The sequence below is a fragment of the Argopecten irradians genome, chromosome 16 (assembly GCF_041381155.1).
Source record: "Argopecten irradians isolate NY chromosome 16, Ai_NY, whole genome shotgun sequence".
In the NCBI taxonomy this organism is placed as follows: Eukaryota; Metazoa; Mollusca; class Bivalvia; order Pectinida; family Pectinidae; genus Argopecten; species Argopecten irradians.
Window position 1 is genome coordinate 8,099,698 of NC_091149.1, and position 17,460 is coordinate 8,117,157.

Below are 17,460 nucleotides of genomic sequence, written 5' to 3' on the forward strand. Positions count from 1 at the left end.
CGATAAAATTCGGAATCTATGCCGGTTTTAGGGGTAAAATCTGTCATTTTTGTTCCGAAGTAGTAAATGTCAGTGTCCTTCGATCGACCAATCAAAACCGACGATCCGGTGGGCGAGGAAATGGGTCAGCCTGAGGTCTGAAATGTGTGTCACTCTGTCACTGAAAGTTCAATCAACACATCGAGGAAGGCCAGTCCCGAGACCATTTTCTCGGCTCCTGTATCGACGAATGCCCGAACCACGAGGGTTACAGTGTCTCCAAGCCTGGGCCCCCCGTATGTATACTCCTATCGACAGTTTTCGGCTTGTTATTTTGTTGTAGGTTCTTTGTCTAAGTGGTCTGTTTGACGGCCTTGCCGGTTCGGAATGCCGGCGATTGTGAATGTACCAGATACCCTTGTTTATGTATACTTTACGATGTCGTTATTCCGGTACCATATTTAGCGTGTTGTTTGACCCTAACGATAAACATGGGATGCTATGGAACACATATCAAACCCAGACAATATGTTGTATGCTATTGTTACTCATATTGTTTTTGGGTTGTTTATAACACATAGTGTCCGATATGCCGTTTTTTTACCACTGTCGGACGTCATAACCTTCAGGGTTCTGGGCTGACAGTCGTTGTCAGCCGAAATCATGTAACACGTCTGTCCATTGTCAAAGGGCTGTTGTTGTGGTATTGTCTGTTATGATTTGAGAGCAAACATCATGCCTTAACATGAAAACTTTAGAGTGCACGTGTACCAGAGATTAGTTCTACATATAGCTATGAGGCTATTGACTTTAAAATACCCAGGATTATAAAGTGATATTAACAGCAGGTACAATGAAAATATCATGCACCAGGTGAATGATTCCCTGGATTGGGATATGTCGCCTGTGACGATGTCCAGAAAACTTTTAGTTTCAGGACTAGATAGACTTGGATGCCATGACAACGATTTAAAACTTCTGCATTATCATTGCGATCACAAAGGGACATAGCTTTTATAGATGTATTTGTAACAGGAGAGGAGAACACCTGGTCACCGATGATCGCCCCAGTCCAATTCCGCTACACTCCTCCCTCCTTTCTCGAAGTCTTCGCCATCAAAAAAAGACATACCAGACCCTTCCAAACACCACCACCGTGGGTTATTTAGTTAGGCGCCAATTCTTTAACAGCTAGAAGAGGAGAAAATATAGCGGCCAGACCAGGATTCGAACCCGGGACCCTCCAAACACTAGCCGAGTGCTCTACCGACTGAGCTACCTGGTCACTGATGATCGCCCCAGTCCAATCCCGCTGCATATTAATGCAACCATATCCGTGGCAGAATTGGCCAGGTTGCTGAATAGGTAGAGTAAAAATTTGACAAGTTTTGGAGGTCCTTGAATCCAACCTCCATCTGCATGGCCACTACATTTTCTCTCCTGTTACAAAATTGGCACACTTCATGCCATATCCCTCGACTGTTTAAAGCTGCTGGATACAACACTGTTAAAATCCTTCCTTTAAGATTATGTCCTCAATTCATGTGTTTATTATGCAGACAATGTTTTTCTTTGCTTCTTGGCATAGCTTGGACTGCACTATGCTTTGTATTGTTTACATTTCTTTGAGGCTTCTGCTGAGTTATGCATTGACACATGATCAAATGTATGGCATATTCTGATTGGATGCAGCCAATAAAAGCTGCATCCAATGAAATCAGAAAGGCAGCCCAATGGGATTTACGAAGTGTGGACTATATATCCACTCCATCAAGGAGAAAAGAAGTAAAAGCCAATAGTAACCTTGGCTAGCCAAGATGGACGGAGGGGAAGGGGTTATAATGCAGATTGTTACCCTTGGCTAGCCAAGATGGATGGAGTGGAGGGGTTATAAGGCAGATAGTAACCTTGGCTAGCCAAGATGGATGGAGGGGAGGGGGTTATAAGGCAGATTGTTACCCTTGGCTAGCCAAGATGGACGGAGGGGAGGGGGTTATAAGGCAGATAGTAACCTTGGCTAGCCAAGATGGATGGAGGGGAGGGGGTTATAAGGCAGATAATAACCTTGGCTAGCCAAGATGTATGGAGGGGAGGGGGTTATAAGGCAGATAGTAACCTTGGCTAGCCAAGATGGACGGAGGGGAGGGGTTATAAGGCAGATAGTAACCTTGGCTAGCCAAGATGGACGGAGGGGAGGGGGTTATAAGGCAGATTGTTACCCTTGGCTAGCCAAGATGTATGGAGGGGAGGGGTTGTAAGGCAGATAGTAACCTTGGCTAGCCAAGATGGACGAAGGGGAGGGGGTTATAAGGCAGATAATAACCTTGGCTAGCCAAGATGTATGGAGGGGAGGAGGTTATAAGGCAGATTGTTACCCTTGGCTAGCCAAGATGGACGGAGGGGAGGGGGTTATAAGGCAGATAATAACCTTGGCTAGCCAAGATGGACGGAGGGGAGGGGGTTATAAGGCAGATAATAACCTTGGCTAGCCAAGATGGATGGAGGGGAGGGGGTTATAAGGCAGATTGTTACCCTTGGCTAGCCAAGATGGACGGAGGGGAGGGGGTTATAAGGCAGATAGTAACCTTGGCTAGCCAAGATGGATGGAGGGGAGGGGGTTATAAGGCAGACAATAACCTTGGCTAGCCAAGATGGACGGAGGGGAGGGGGTTATAAGGCAGACAATAACCTTGGCTAGCCAAGATGGACGAAGGGGAAGGGGTTATAAGGCAGATTGTTACCCTTGGCTAGCCAAGATGGACGAAGGAGAGGGGGTTGTAAGGCAGACAGTAACCTTTGCTAGCCAAGATGGACAAAGGGGAGGGGGTTATAAGACAGATTGTTACCTTTGGCTAGCCAAGATCGACAGAGAGGAGGGGGTTATAAGGTAGATTGTAACCTTTTGCTAGCCAAGGTGGACAGAGGGGAGGGGTTATTCTGTATTTGCATATTACAGAGTTATCTGCACCTGCGGGTAGGTATTGATTGTGAAGTCATGTGTCTACAAGCATAACGTCATAGTTTTTGGAGAAAACTATGTGAATTGCACTCACAAAATTATTACTTCACAATGGATACCTGCCCGCAAGGGAACTAACTCTGTAATATGCAAAGACGCAATAAGGCAGATAGTAACCATTGGCTAGCCAAGATGAACATAGAGGTTTATACTGAAATGGCCTGTTCATAAACAATTTCGTTGGCAGCAATGTTGAGGACCATGTTTAGATGTGCGTATAGGTTTTTGTTTGATGAAACTTTGGATGGTAACCAGATTAACAGTTTTCCAACTCCACATAAACAGCTGGGTCGATTTCAAATGAAACTTCACAGCAATGATGGGGATCAATTCTAGATGTGTATGCAGGTTTTTTAACTCACTATCATCAGATGGTGGGCTATTCAAATTGTCTTTCATCCGTGGTCCGTCTCCTGTCTGTCTGTCTGTCTGTTAACAATTCTTCTTACCACTTTTCTCAGAAAGTACTAAAGAGATCGGTGTCCCAAGGGACATAGTTGTGCATGTTGCATTTTGGAATCGATTGGTTAACAAGATGGCCATCTAGGATTTTGATAGTTAAAGTTTGTTACCGCTATTTCTCAGAAAGTACTGAAGGGAACTTTCCCAAATTTCATAGGTTCCCCTAGAGCTCTAGTTTTGCATATTGTGTTTTGGGACCGATCAGTCAACAAGATATCCGACCAGCCACCATTTTGGAATTTGGTAGTTGAAAGTTGTTACATCTATTTATCAAAAAGTACTGAAGGTATTTTTCTTAAATTTCATCTGTAGTTTCCTCAAGGGCTCTAGTTGTGCATATTATATTTTTCAACTGATCTGTCATCAAAATGGCCAAGCAGTCACCATCCTGTATTTTGGTAGTTAAAATTTGTTACCGCTATTTCTCTAAAAGTAATGAAGGGATCTGTCTCAAATTTCATTTGTAGGTTCCTGTAGTGCCCTAGTTGTGCATATTGCATTTTGGGACTGATCGGTCAACAAGATGGCTGAAAAGTAGAGAAACGATCCCTCTGTCATTTGTCAGACATAGATCATTCTTTGGTGGTTGCCATGGTAAGCAGATAACTATATGCACAGTTTTTGTGAAAATAGCCAATTATTTGTTATGTAGCTTTTGAATCAATTTTTTCCAAACTTGGTCGATTGTTATAAGATATGAATGTCCAGTATTTGACACATCACATTCTATAATAACGGTTACCATGGAAACAAACTGGGAAGAACATTTGGTAACCATGGTTTAGTGGTGTAAAAAAAATCCCCAAATCCATGCTATGTTCATACTGCATCCATGCTGTATATTCATACTGCATTTATACTGTAGCCTTAGTGCCCTTACTGAGAATTCATAAGGATACTCGTTATGGCAGATAACTTGCTAATATGCGGAATTAATTTATCCTGTATTCCAACCATAGTTATCTGCTGGTATACTGATGACCTTGTGACCTTGATGTTAATTTTTATGAACTTTGACATTATCGACAATATTATTTGTAGCCAAGAAGATGAGACAAACAAGCATGAATGTTTGTATTTCACTGCTCAGGCAGCCAATCCTATATATTTCACCAATAAAAAACAAAAGGCTGTTTTGAAGTTTCTCAGAAAAACCAAACATGGCGAACTGTAATTAACCTAGACAAATTTCTTACTTTTGAAGATCAAGCTGTCAGTCGCCCAATGACAAAACCTGTAACAAATAAATCACAGTTGATCACACTTAAATATCAGTTAGAGAGGTGAGGCTACAGCTCATATAGGAAAAACATCCTCCGGCATCCAGCAGAAGAATCGCAAATACAATTTGTATCTTGCATGAATATTTTCCATAATGGCATTGTCGAATAATCGGTGGAAGAAAGGAAAATATAGCATAACTATGGATTTGCTGAATACACCATCATTCATGGTATTTATGTTTGGTTTTGCTGTGTAAAACATACCATATCTATGGAATTGCAGGTGACACCATTGTTTTTGGTATTAATGTTTTGATTTTGGGGATGAAACATAGCGTATTCATGGATTTGTTGGAGATTCTGTTGTTCATGGTATTACGAATTATTATGATTTTTTAGTTCCTAATTTTGTAATTGTGGCGGAGATCGTATATTATAATATTGTAATTATTTTGTGGCGGAAGTCGTACAGAATTACATTGTAAGAATTGCTTTGTAATCATTTTGTGCTGTAGGTTGTACATAATTACAATTGTAAATATTTTGTTTGTGTGGCAGGTTGAGGTCGTACAGAATTACATTGTAATTATTTTGTGGGACAGATCATACAGAATTACATTGTAATTATTTTGTGGACAGACTGTACATGTTACGTTGTAATAATTTTGTGACAGAGGTCGTACAGAATAAATATTTTGTGGCATAGGTTGTACGGAATTACATTGTAATTATTTTGTGGGACAGACTGTACACAATTACATTGTAATAATTTCTTGACAGAGGTCGTACAGAAAAACATTGGACAGATCGTACAGATTTACATTGTAATTATTTTGTAGCAGAGGTCGTATAGAATTACATTATGAATATTTTGTGACAGAGGTTGTATAGAATAACATTGTTAATATTTTGTGGCGGAGGTCGTACAAAATTACATCGTAAATATTTTGTGACGAAGGTCATACAGAATGGCATTGTAAATATTTTGTGTCGAAGGTCATACAGAATTACATTGAAGATATTTTGCGGCGGAGTTCGTATAGAATGACATTGTAAATATTTTGTGACGAAGGTCATACAGAATTACATATTTTGCAGCGGTCAGGTTGTTCAACATTACATTGTGGTTGTTTTGTGGTATTGTATTACATTGTATTTTATGTTTTAGGTGTGGCGGAGGTCGTACGGGGATGATTTGAAGGAGGAAACCACAGAGGAACAATACTCTGAGCAAATTAGTATGACCACAATGGGCAAGGAGGCTAGTCTGGATGGATTAGGTAAGTCGTACCCCTCATAACAAATTTGAACCCTGCTTTGACAAAGGCTGGAACAGTTCATTATAAAAGTTTAGGGATGAGTGAGATATCTGATCAGAAAACAAAGTTTTGTCTTAAAAAGAAGGGGAAAGGGAGGATAAAATTGTGTCAGTAAAAAGAGGATAAAATCATGTAGATACAAAGAAGGGAAGAGGGAGGGTAAAATTGTGTCAATAAAAAGAGGGTAAAATCGTGTTGATACAAAAAAGGGAAGAGTGATGACAAAATCATGTTGGTAAAAAGAGAGTAAAATCATGTAGTTACAAAGAAGGGAAGAGGGAGGGTAAAATAGTGTTGATAAAAAGAGGGTAAAATCATGTCAATACATAGAAGGGAGGAGGGAGGAAAAAATCGTGTCAATAAAAAGAGAGTAAAATCATGTAGTTACAAAGAAGGGAAGAGGGAGGGTAAAATAGTGTTGGTAAAAAAATGTCAATACAAAGAAGGGAAAAGGGAGGGTAAAAACGTGTTGGTAAAAAGAGGGTAAAATCTTGCCGACTACAGGGAAGTGAGATAGTGAATCAAAACATGGAAAAGAGGAAAGAGACCTTCAGACAAGGATGTCCAATTCGCCTTTATTTATTCAGTTCAAAAACGCTAAAAGCTATTTTCCTAGTTTGCTGGGGTGGGGGAGTTGTATATATGGGGCATCTGATACTTTTCAAACCAAGTAACTTGGAAAGGAGTGGGCTTGTGGATGGGGGAAAGGGATATATGTCTGGTAAGTTGGATGGGTGAATTATTTGTTTACCATAACAGTGATCATATATGTATTAATTACATTTATAGCAAACATTTAGCATTTTATTTTATGTCCTATGAACATCCAATGTGTAAAATAATTTCAAGTGTTTTAATACAGTAAAATTTGTCAAAACCGACCCCTGTCTAATCCAGACCCTGTGTAATAAGCATTATATGCCCCTTGTCTAATCCAAACCCTGTGTAATAAGCATTATACACCCCTTGTCTAATCCAGACCCTGTGTAATAAGCATTATACACCCCTTGTCTAATCCAGACCCTGTGTAATAAGCATTATACGCCCCTTGTCTAATCCAAACCCTGTGTAATAAGCATTATACATCGCTTTTCTAATTCAGACCCTGTGTAATAAGCATTATACAGCCCTTGTCTAATCCAGACTCTGTGTAATAAGCATTATACGTCGCTTGTCTAATCCAGACCCTGTGTAATAAGCATTATATGCCCCTTGTCTAATCCAAACCCTGTGTAATAAGCATTATACACCCCTTGTCTAATCCAGACCCTGTGTAATAAGCATTATACGCCCCTTGTCTAATCCAGACCCTGTGTAATAAGCATTATACGCCCCGTGTCTAATCCAAACCCTGTGTAATAAGCATTATATGTCCCTTGTCTAATCTAGACCCTGTGTAATAAGCATTATATGCCCCTTGTCTAATCCAGACCCTGTGTAATAAGCATTATATGTCGCTTGTCTAATCCAGACCCTGTGTAATAAGCATTATACACCCCTTGTCTAATCCAGACCCTGTGTAATAAGCATTATATGCCCCTTGTCTAATCCAGACCCTGTGTAATAAGCATTATACAGCCCTTGTCTAATCCAGACCCTGTGTAATAAGCATTATATGCCCCTTGTCTAATCCAGACCCTGTGTAATAAGCATTATATGCCCCTTGTCTAATCCAGACCCTGTGTAATAAGCATTATATGCCCCTTGTCTAATCCAGACCCTGTGTAATAAGCATTATATGCCCCTTGTCTAATCCAGACTCTGTGTAATAAGCATTATATGCCCCTTGTTTTATCCAGACCCTGTGTAATAAGCATTATACACCCTTTGTCTAATCCAGACCCTTTGTAATAAGCATTATATGCCCCTTGTCTAATCCAGACCCTGTGTAATAAGCATTATATGCCCCTTGTCTAATCCAGACCCTGTGTAATAAGCATTATACAGCCCTTGTCTAATCCAGACCCTGTGTAATAAGCATTATACAGCCCTTGTCTAATCCAGACCCTGTGTAATAAGCATTATACAGCCCTTGTCTAATCCAGACCCTGTGTAATAAGCATTATACACCCCTTGTCTAATCCAGACCCTGTGTAATAAGCATTATACAGCCATTGTCTAATCCAGACTCTGTGTAATTAGCATAATATGCCCCTTGTCTAATCCAGACCCTGTGTAATAAGCATTATATGACCCTTGTCTAATCCAGACTCGGTGTAACAAGCATTATATGGCATTTTCCATATTAATTAGCTGTAATTAAAATCTGTGCAGGGTTTATTAGTTTAACGTCCTATTAATAGCCAGGGTCAAGTAAGGATGTGCCAGGTTTGTTGGTGGAGGAAAGCCGGAGTACCCGGAGAAAAACCACTGACTAGTGGTCAGTACTTGGCAACTGCCCCACGTTGGATTCCAACTCGCGATCCAGAGGTGGAGGGCTTGTGGTAATATGTCGAGACATCTTAACCACTCAGCCACCCCCCCCCCCCCCCCCCCCCCCCCCCCCCCCCCCCCCCCTCCCCTTCAAAAAGTCAACAAAAAAAAATCGGTGCAATCCAGAAAATCTGTTATACTGGTCATAATACATGCTGGTCCCAGTGACAGCCGGTTAAGACAAGTTACAAGTTACAGTATATTTTACATAATTGACAGGTTTTTCCTGTTGGTACAATATATCGTCACAAGCTATTGTAGCCAAATATATACTAGTTTAGACCTGTTTACCAACAACCTGATTGGAATGCTGTGAGGTAGCTATATGGACAGGGATCTTAATGCTAGCTGTTATCAGTTCATCAAATTCGGCAACCCAATGGAAGGGATGGCAGATAACTTGGATATAGGTTGTGGGTCCAGGGGTGTGAGGGGAGGGATGACAGGTAACTTTGATGGGGTGGGCCTGGGGTTGGGAGGAGGGATGGCAGGTAACTTGGATGGGGTGGGCCTGGGGTTGGGAGGAGGGATGGCAGGTAACTTGGATGGGGATGGGCCAGGGGGTGGGAGGAGGGATGGCAGGTAACTTGTATAGGGGGTTGGCCCAGGGATGGGAGAGAAAGGATGGCAGGTAACTTGGATATGGGATGGGAGAAGGGATGGCAGGTAACTTGGATAGGGAATGGGCCCAGGGGTGTGAGAGGAGGGATGGCAGGTAACTTGGATAGGGAATGGGCCCAGGGGTGTGAGAGGAGGGATGGCAGGTAACTTGGATAGGGAATGGGTCCAGAGGGGTGGGAGGAGGGATGGCAGGTAACTTGTATAGGGGGTTGGCCAGGGGATGGGAAGGGAGAAAGGATGGCAGGTAACTTGGATATGGGATGGGAGGGGTGGGAGGGGGATGGCAGGTAACTTGGATAGGGGGTGGGCCCAGTGGGGGTGTGAGAGGAGGGATGGCAGGTAACTTGGATAGGGAATGGGCCCAGGGGTGGGAGAGGAGGGATGGCAGGTAACTTGATAGGGAATGGGTCCAGGGTGTGAGGGGAGGGATGGCAAGTAACTTGGTTGGGAGTGGGCCAGGGGATGGGAAGGGAGGGATGGCAGGTAACTTGGATACGGAGAGCCCAGGGGTGGGAGGGGATTTATGGCAGGTAACTTGGATAGGGGGTGGGCCCTGCAGGTAACTTGGTAGGGGGTGGGCCCAGGGGTGGGATGGCAGGTCACTTGGAAGGGTGGGCCTAGGGGGTGGGAGGAGGGATGGCAGGTAGCTTGTATAGGGGTTGGCCCAGGGATGGGAGAGAAAGGATGGCAGGTAACTTGGATATGGGATGGGAGAAGGGATGGCAGGTAACTTGGATATGGGATGGGAGAAGAGATGGCAGGTAACTTGGATAGGGAATGGGCCCAGGGGTGTGAGAGGAGGGATGGCAGGTAACTTGGATAGGGAATGGGCCCAGGGGTGTGAGGGGTGGGATGGCAAGTAACTTGGTTGGGAGTGGGCCAGGGGATGGGAAGAGAGGGATTGCAGGTAACTTGGATAGGGTTGGCGCAGGGGTGGGAGGGGATTTATGGCAGGTAACTTGGATAGGGGGTGGGCCCTAGGAGGGGGGGGAGGGAGGTCAGGTAACTTTGATGGGCCTGGGCCCAGGGGTGGGAGGAGAGGGATGCCAGGTAACTTTGATAGGGGGTGGGCCCAGGGTTGGGGTAAGGTATGGCAGGTAACTTGGATGGGCCTGGGCCAAGGGGTGAGAGGGGAGGGATGGTAGGTAACTTGGATAGGGGAGAGCCCAGGAATGGTGAGGGGAGGGGATGGCAGGTAACTTGGATAGGGGGTGGGCCCAGGGGATGAGAAGGAGGGATTGCAGGTAACTTGGATAGGGTGGGCCCAGGGGTGGGATGGGGGTCACTTGGAAGGATGGCCTAGGGTGGGAGGGGGGGGATGGCAGGTAACTTGGCCCTAGGTTGGGTGTCAAGGGTGGGGGGGAGGGATGGCAGGTAACTTGGATGGGCCTGGGCCCAGGGATTTGGGAGGAGAGGGATGGCAGGTAACTTGGATGGGGGTGGGCCCAGGGTTGGGGGAAGGGATGGCAGGTAACTTGGATGGGAGTGGGCCAGGGGTGGGAGGGGAGGGATGGCAGGTAACTTGGATGGGGTGTGTCCAGGGGTTGAGGGGGAGGGATGGCAGGTAACTTGGATAGGGGTGGGGCCCAGGGGTGGGAGGGGAGGGATGGCAGGTAACTTGGATAGGGGGTTAGGCCCGGGATTGGGGCGTGTTATGGCAGGCAAACTTGGATGAGGATGGGTCCAGGGGTTGGGGGAAGGGATTGCAGGTCATTTGGATGAGAGTGGGGCTAGGGGTGGGAGGGGAGGGATGGCAGGTCACTTGGATGAGGGTGTGTCCAGGGGTTGAGGGAAGGGATTGCAGGTAACTTGGATGGGGGTGGGCCCAAGGGTGGGATGGCAGGTCACTTGGAAGGATGGGCCTAGGGGTTGGAGGGGAGGGATGGCAGGTAACTTGGATAGGGGGTGGGCCCGGGGTTGGGGGGCGAGGTATGGCAGGTAACTTGGATGAGGGTGGGTCCGGGGTTGGGGGAGGGATGGCAGGTAACTTGGATGGGTTGGCCCAGGGGTTGGGGGAAGGGATGGTAGGTAACTTGGATGAGGTTGGCCCAGGGGTGGGAGGGGAGGGATGGCAGGTAACTTGGATAGGGGGTGGGCCTGGGGTTAGGGCGAAGTATGGCAGGTAACTTGGATGAGGGTGGGTCCAGGGGTTGGGGGAAGGGATGGCAGGTAACTTGGATGGGGTTGGCCCAGGGGTGGGAGAGGAGGGATGGTAGGTAACTTGGATAGGGGGTGGGCCTGGGGGCGCAGGAGGAGAGGGACTGCTAGATGGGGGGTTTTGGGCTATAACCTGCGATTAGATAATGTGATGAACCATTCATGGAAAACAATTCATTTTGTATTTGAAAACTGACTATCTAGGTTCTGTCCTGAGATGTTTACAAGTAATTATGCATTGGAGTATAAAGGTCAAACAGAGGTCAAACTGGGGTCATAAAGCTATAGAAGGCTTACACTGGCAGGATATCGATCTGTTATGTTCAGGACAATGGATTGTTTTATTGAAAACAATTTTATTTCTTTTTTATGTCACAACTTGCAGTTTCGTGGACTTCACTCATTGAAACCTGTATATCAGTCAATCCTAGGAAACAAAACTGATTAGATGATTCACCTGTTTACCTGAAAAGTCTGACTAATTAACATAATCGAGGTCACTGTCTTGTAAACAGACAGCTAATGAATGGACTGACCAGTTGTTCTACATATCTGTTCAATTACCTATGGTTTATAAATGTCAAAAACTTTCACAAAATGTGATCATAAATACAAAAATGTTCACCCGATACTTTAGGGGTAATGCTGCCTTAAAGGCCCATTACCTTTCCGGAGCAAAAATATAAAGGTTTCTTAAAAAACATTAATAACGTCAGAAAATGCATACCAATGACCTAAAATAAGGTTACGACACCAAACATATGCAAGATTTCCTGCGTAATGTATGAAAACAGTGGAGGGTCAATTCGCAGTTATGCAGTCTGGCGCAGTGATAGTCAACTACCGCGTGGTATTTAGGACGACGGCGGGAAACATAATACGACCCGCATTATGAAAATAAACATTTTATTTATTTTAATCAAACCGTTCAGAAGGTGATGATAAATGTAGTATTAACGGTAAGTTAATTATTTTTAAGACTCTACAAAATTATCGATCTTGTTTTACATTCCCATTTTAAAAATTAAAAGCCGTTTCGGAAAGGTAGTGGGCCTTTAAGGAGACGTGTCGATTTGTTGCTGGATAAGCATGCTTAAATTTGATGCAAATGTAATCCATCGCGCCTGAAAAGCATTAATTGAGCTCTTCAAGTTCAAAGACTCGAAAAATAAGCAGAATGATACGTTAGGATTGAGGCCAAAAAGGGGTCAATTTGGTCATATTGCTATAAACAATTTCTCAAATAATTACGAATGGATAAATATAGAATCAATAAAGCATATAATTTGCTTCAGTATATTTCACAGATTTTGAAAGTAAAACTAGTGCAAATTTAAAAACTATTTTTATCCCATAACTAAGCATGTTTTGCAATGAAAAATCATGTGATAAACTCCATCGCGGTTTGTTAACGTTTGTGTTTTACACACCCCTCTAGTGTAGGAAACACCTACATATAAAATGCTGCGCTTCGAGCTCTGATTGGTCGACTCCGGCATCTGTTGCCGATTGGCTTTTAACTTTGGACTACTTTTTATAGTACATTTTCCTTTAATAGCATTGTATTTATCGTATAACACGATTTTGTTTATTCAATGTATTAAAACAACATATTATTGGCTCTCTATTTAGGCATAATATATTTTATGGCGGAAAGATATTACGATACATTGTATGGGGTTAAGTTTACAAGTTATCACCACGGTATAAAGATAGATTAAAGATAGACTGTTATTGATCATGTTTATGTATAAACTCTCGTTAGTTTAACTAACGATAAACATGATAAACAACAGTCATATGTTGGTGAACCTCTATTAGTCTTACCAGCAAAAAGAGGGGATACCGTGTACACTGTGCTGTTTAAACCAGTGCTACCTGCTAAATGTAAGCAGTGGCTTGTTTACATCAAAATGTTCAGTGAGGCCTGAAGTAGGTTAATAGGTGATGATCAACCTGCTGAACTACATACACCACATACAATATATACACTATATACTATACACACCACAGCAGCATAACAATGATAAATGCTGGGAAAGTGAGGCATTATGAGGATCAGAGATCAATTGTACACATAGAGTGGCACCATATACCATATTTGTGCCCCCACCCCCTCCAACCCTCCAACCCTAATTATTGCTTCAGGATGCAGTACCACATGATAAATGCTAGAGTAAGGTGCACAATGATTTACAAGTGTAACAGGAGAGTAGAAAATGGAAGGGGCCAGACCGGGATTCGAACCCGGGACCTCTGAACACTAGCGGAATACTCTCCCTATGAGCTACCTGGTCACCGATGATTGACCGATTCCAATTCTGCTACACAAGAATATGCTTGTTATCAGAAATAAACTTAAACACTCGATGTATTAGATTACTATCTGTGGTATACTGGGGCTAACGAATGGACAATAGATTACTATCTGTAGTATACTGGGGCTAACGAATGGACAATAGATCATTGTTAGCTGCATGACCATTGGTCCTTACAGGTTGGGGACTGTTAAGGTCAAGACCTCTGATTCATAGTTAAAACGCACCTTGATAAATTTTGTTGGTATGCTTATGTTTGTTTTGTATTTATGTTACCTGCTGGAAATCAACTATGGTACCGATAGTGATGATTGGCTATTTATCCATCGTTTGTCTCCTCGTCTGATCTACGATTTTTAGCTCGCCTATTCGAAGAATAGGGGGAGCTAATGTTGTCACCCCGGCGTCGGCGTTGGCGTCAGCGTTGGCGTCCTATTTCACGTTAAAGTTTTTGAGCAAGTTTCTGTTTCGTCAATTTTTTAAGCTTATTAAGTCACCATAAATGTTTATGATTTTATTTTCCTAATGTGTATGGATGCTGAACGTGATAATACAACCAATTTGGCGCCCTTTAGAGTTTTTTTAAGTCTGTTAATTTATCATATTTCCATGTTAAAGTTTTTGAGCAAGTTTCTATTTTGTCTATTGTATAAGCTTAAGTCATCATAAATGTTTATAATTTTATTTTCCTAATGTGTATGGATGCTGAACGTGATAATACAACCAATTTGGGAGCCTTTAGGGGGTTTTTGAGTCTGTTAATTTGTCATATTTTCATGTTCAGGTTTTTGAGCAAGTTTCTATTTTGTCAATTGTTTAAGCATAAGTCATCATAAATGTTTATGATTTTATTTTCTTAATGTGTATGGATGCTGAACGTGATAATACAACCAATTTGGGGCCCTTTAGGGGGTTTTTGAGTCTGTTAATTTGTCATATTTTCATGTTAAAGTTTTTGAGCAATTAAGTTTCTATTTTGTCAATTGTTTAAGCATAAGTCATCATAAATGTTTATGATTTTATTTTCCTAATGTGTATGGATGCTGAACATGATAATACAACCAATTTGGGGCCCTTTAGGGGGTTTTTGAGTCTGTTAATTTGTCATATTTCCAGGTTTAAATAGTAAATACTTGAACATCAACTTCTTCTGAATAGGCGAGCTTTGCTGTTCTCCAACAGCTCTTGTTGATACCACTATTTCTAAGAATATCCTATGTATAAGGCTTCTCACAGCTGTGTATAAGGCTTCTCACAGCTGTGTATAAGGCTTCTCACAGCTGTGTATAAGGCTTCTCACAGCTGTGTATAAGGCTTCTCACAGCTGTGTATAAGGCTTCTCACAGCTGTGTATAAGGCTTCTCACAGCTGTGTATAAGGCTTCTCACAGCTGTGTATAAGGCTTCTCACAGCTGTGTATAAGGCTTCTCACAGCTGTGTATAAGGCTTCTCACAGCTGTGTATAAGGCTTCTCACAGCTGTGTATAAGGCTTCTCACAGCTGTGTATATTCCATTTTGGACCGCTGTGTATAAGGCTTCTCACAGCTGTGTATAAGGCTTCTCACAGCTGTGTATAAGGCTTCTCACAGCTGTGTATAAGGCTTCTCACAGCTGTGTATAAGGCTTCTCACAGCTGTGTATAAGGCTTCTCACAGCTGTGTATATTCCATTTTGGACCGAATGGACAACAAGATGGCCTGTAGGCTGCGATCTAGGAGTCTGATAATAAACAATTTGTTCATTACTTATCAAAAAAGAATCGGACTCAAGTTTTATATACATGCACATAGTCTCCCCTTGAGCACTAATGTTGCAAACTGAGGGTATTAAAGTTGCATAATAAATAAAGAGTTTTGGTCCGATTGGACAGCAAGGTGGCAATTTGTCAGTTAGTCTGAAGGATTTGTCTCAAATTTCCTATGTAGACTTCCCTTGGATGTATTGTTTTGTAGGGGCCACAAGCCCTCCACCTCTGGGTCGCGAGGTTGAATCCCATGTATGGCAGTTGCCAGGTACTAACCACTGGTTGGTTGTTTTTCTCTGGGTACTCTGGCTTTCCTCCACCAACAAATCTGACATGTCCATACATGGTTGTTTAATAGGACGTTAACCTGATAAAATGGGAACGAGTATTGTAGGACTAATGAGAAACCGTGTTGGATTTTGACAGTTGAATATTGTTACTGCTTTTTCTACTAATCAGTCTCTGCCCTTGGTCAATTTTTAAGTTAATACAAAGATGTATTAACCTGATCAAAACAATGAGTTTATATAAAAGCTGTTAACACTGGATATTATATTGAACACTGTAAAAAAAAAAAAAAAAAATCACAAAAACTAACCTCCATGAAATGTAATGATTTCACAAAATCATGCTTAAAATGATTTACTTTATGTGTATTTGAGCAATATCATTGATGACTTTCTGTCTTTTTCAGAATTTGACGGTGATACCGTCTTATGTCGTGTGTGTGGCGACAAAGCCAGTGGCTTCCATTATGGAGTACACGCCTGCGAAGGATGCAAGGTGAGTTATCTCCCCTTATTAGAATAGTTAGCTCCCGTTATAAGAGTAGTTATCTTCCCATTTTGAAATAGTTATCTCACTTCTCACTGAGTCTTAATGGTGAACTGAACAGAAAACCATTTATTTTCTACTCACTAGTACTTACTCTCAAGCACAAATTTATAAAGTATACATATGTTAAAAACAAGAGAAAAGTCTAAAGTAAAAGCCAAGGGTAGACAGCCAAAATCTTTCACAAGGTTTGATATATCCTTGTCAGCTTGACTGATTCATTTCTCCTATACTTAGTAGAAAAAGAAGAAAAATTCTGCCCCCGCATGTATTGATGATGTCACGTAATTATCTAGTGTATGTACATGTATACCGGTACTGTCTGACACTCTTCTATGTAAGATATACAATTATAGTTTACCCTAGCAACCACAAGATATTCCTGTGAAGTATGGGACAAAAAACTGTTTTCCACACAAAATATGTGATAAATAGTGCTACCCTACAGTAGATTATTGGTATCTCACCTAAGCATGGTGTTAAAGGAACAATTCATTACATTAAAATTTCCATACATATCTGAGACAAATCAGTTCTAATGGAAATTAGATTACTAGTTGATTTTACTGTGATATGCCAGAAAAGCCCACTGTAATGAAATGTATGTGAAACGTTGCCATTACACATTGTAGTCCTACGTCTTGTATGTCGAACCCTGGCTCTCGCGAGTGTAGTTAAGAATTTTTTGTCTAGAACTACTCAAATCGCTCTTACAGTAGTGTGCTCATGTTATTAAATCCATGTTCTTGTCTAAATATAATTTTACCAACTCCTCAGTGGTTATGTATTACATTTGATTAACTTATGAGACTTTGGCTCGGGTATGGGTACAGCATACATGTTATACCTTCTTAATTGCATTGATCAACGATTTGGAATTTCAATGGTATCAATCAAAAGACTTAACAATATCGTGGAATTTTTCAATATTTCTTCTTATATGTTTCATAAGGAATATAGAACAATACATTTCTGTCATATTTTGCTTCGTGGTTATGTAACAGAATTAGCCTCATTGAATTGTCCCTTTAACTTAGGTAAACAAGGATAAAAATGTGTTTCCCTCACAATATATGTTATAAATATTGATACCGACAGCTTTTAGTATTGGCACTTTGACTTATTGTGCCAGTTTGACCAGTAAGATGGGTGACTGTACATAGGTATATATACCGTATTCGACCCAATAAGCGCCTGTGTCCCTATAAGCGCCCCTCCTCCTTTTTGAGGCCTTGATTTCAATTGCCCAGGCATAAATTAAGACCAAAACTACACAAAAATGTATATATTTCCAATACAATTTCGTCCTATTAGCACCTTTTCATTCTTTTCAATTTTTTAAACACCCTG

The 17,460-nt window shown here is 42.0% G+C and overlaps 1 protein-coding gene across 1 annotated transcript in view; it reads left to right on the forward strand.

The window, feature by feature from the left end:
* The window catches only part of LOC138310291 (uncharacterized), a 47,735-nt gene continuing 30,275 nt past the window's right edge, over nt 1-17,460 (forward strand). The window contains exons 1-3 of the mRNA XM_069251428.1: nt 1-275; nt 5,852-5,963; nt 15,971-16,059. Coding sequence (XP_069107529.1) covers nt 5,924-5,963; nt 15,971-16,059 — 129 coding nt within the window. The 5' untranslated portion in view covers nt 1-275; nt 5,852-5,923. The remainder of the gene's footprint in view (nt 276-5,851; nt 5,964-15,970; nt 16,060-17,460) is intronic.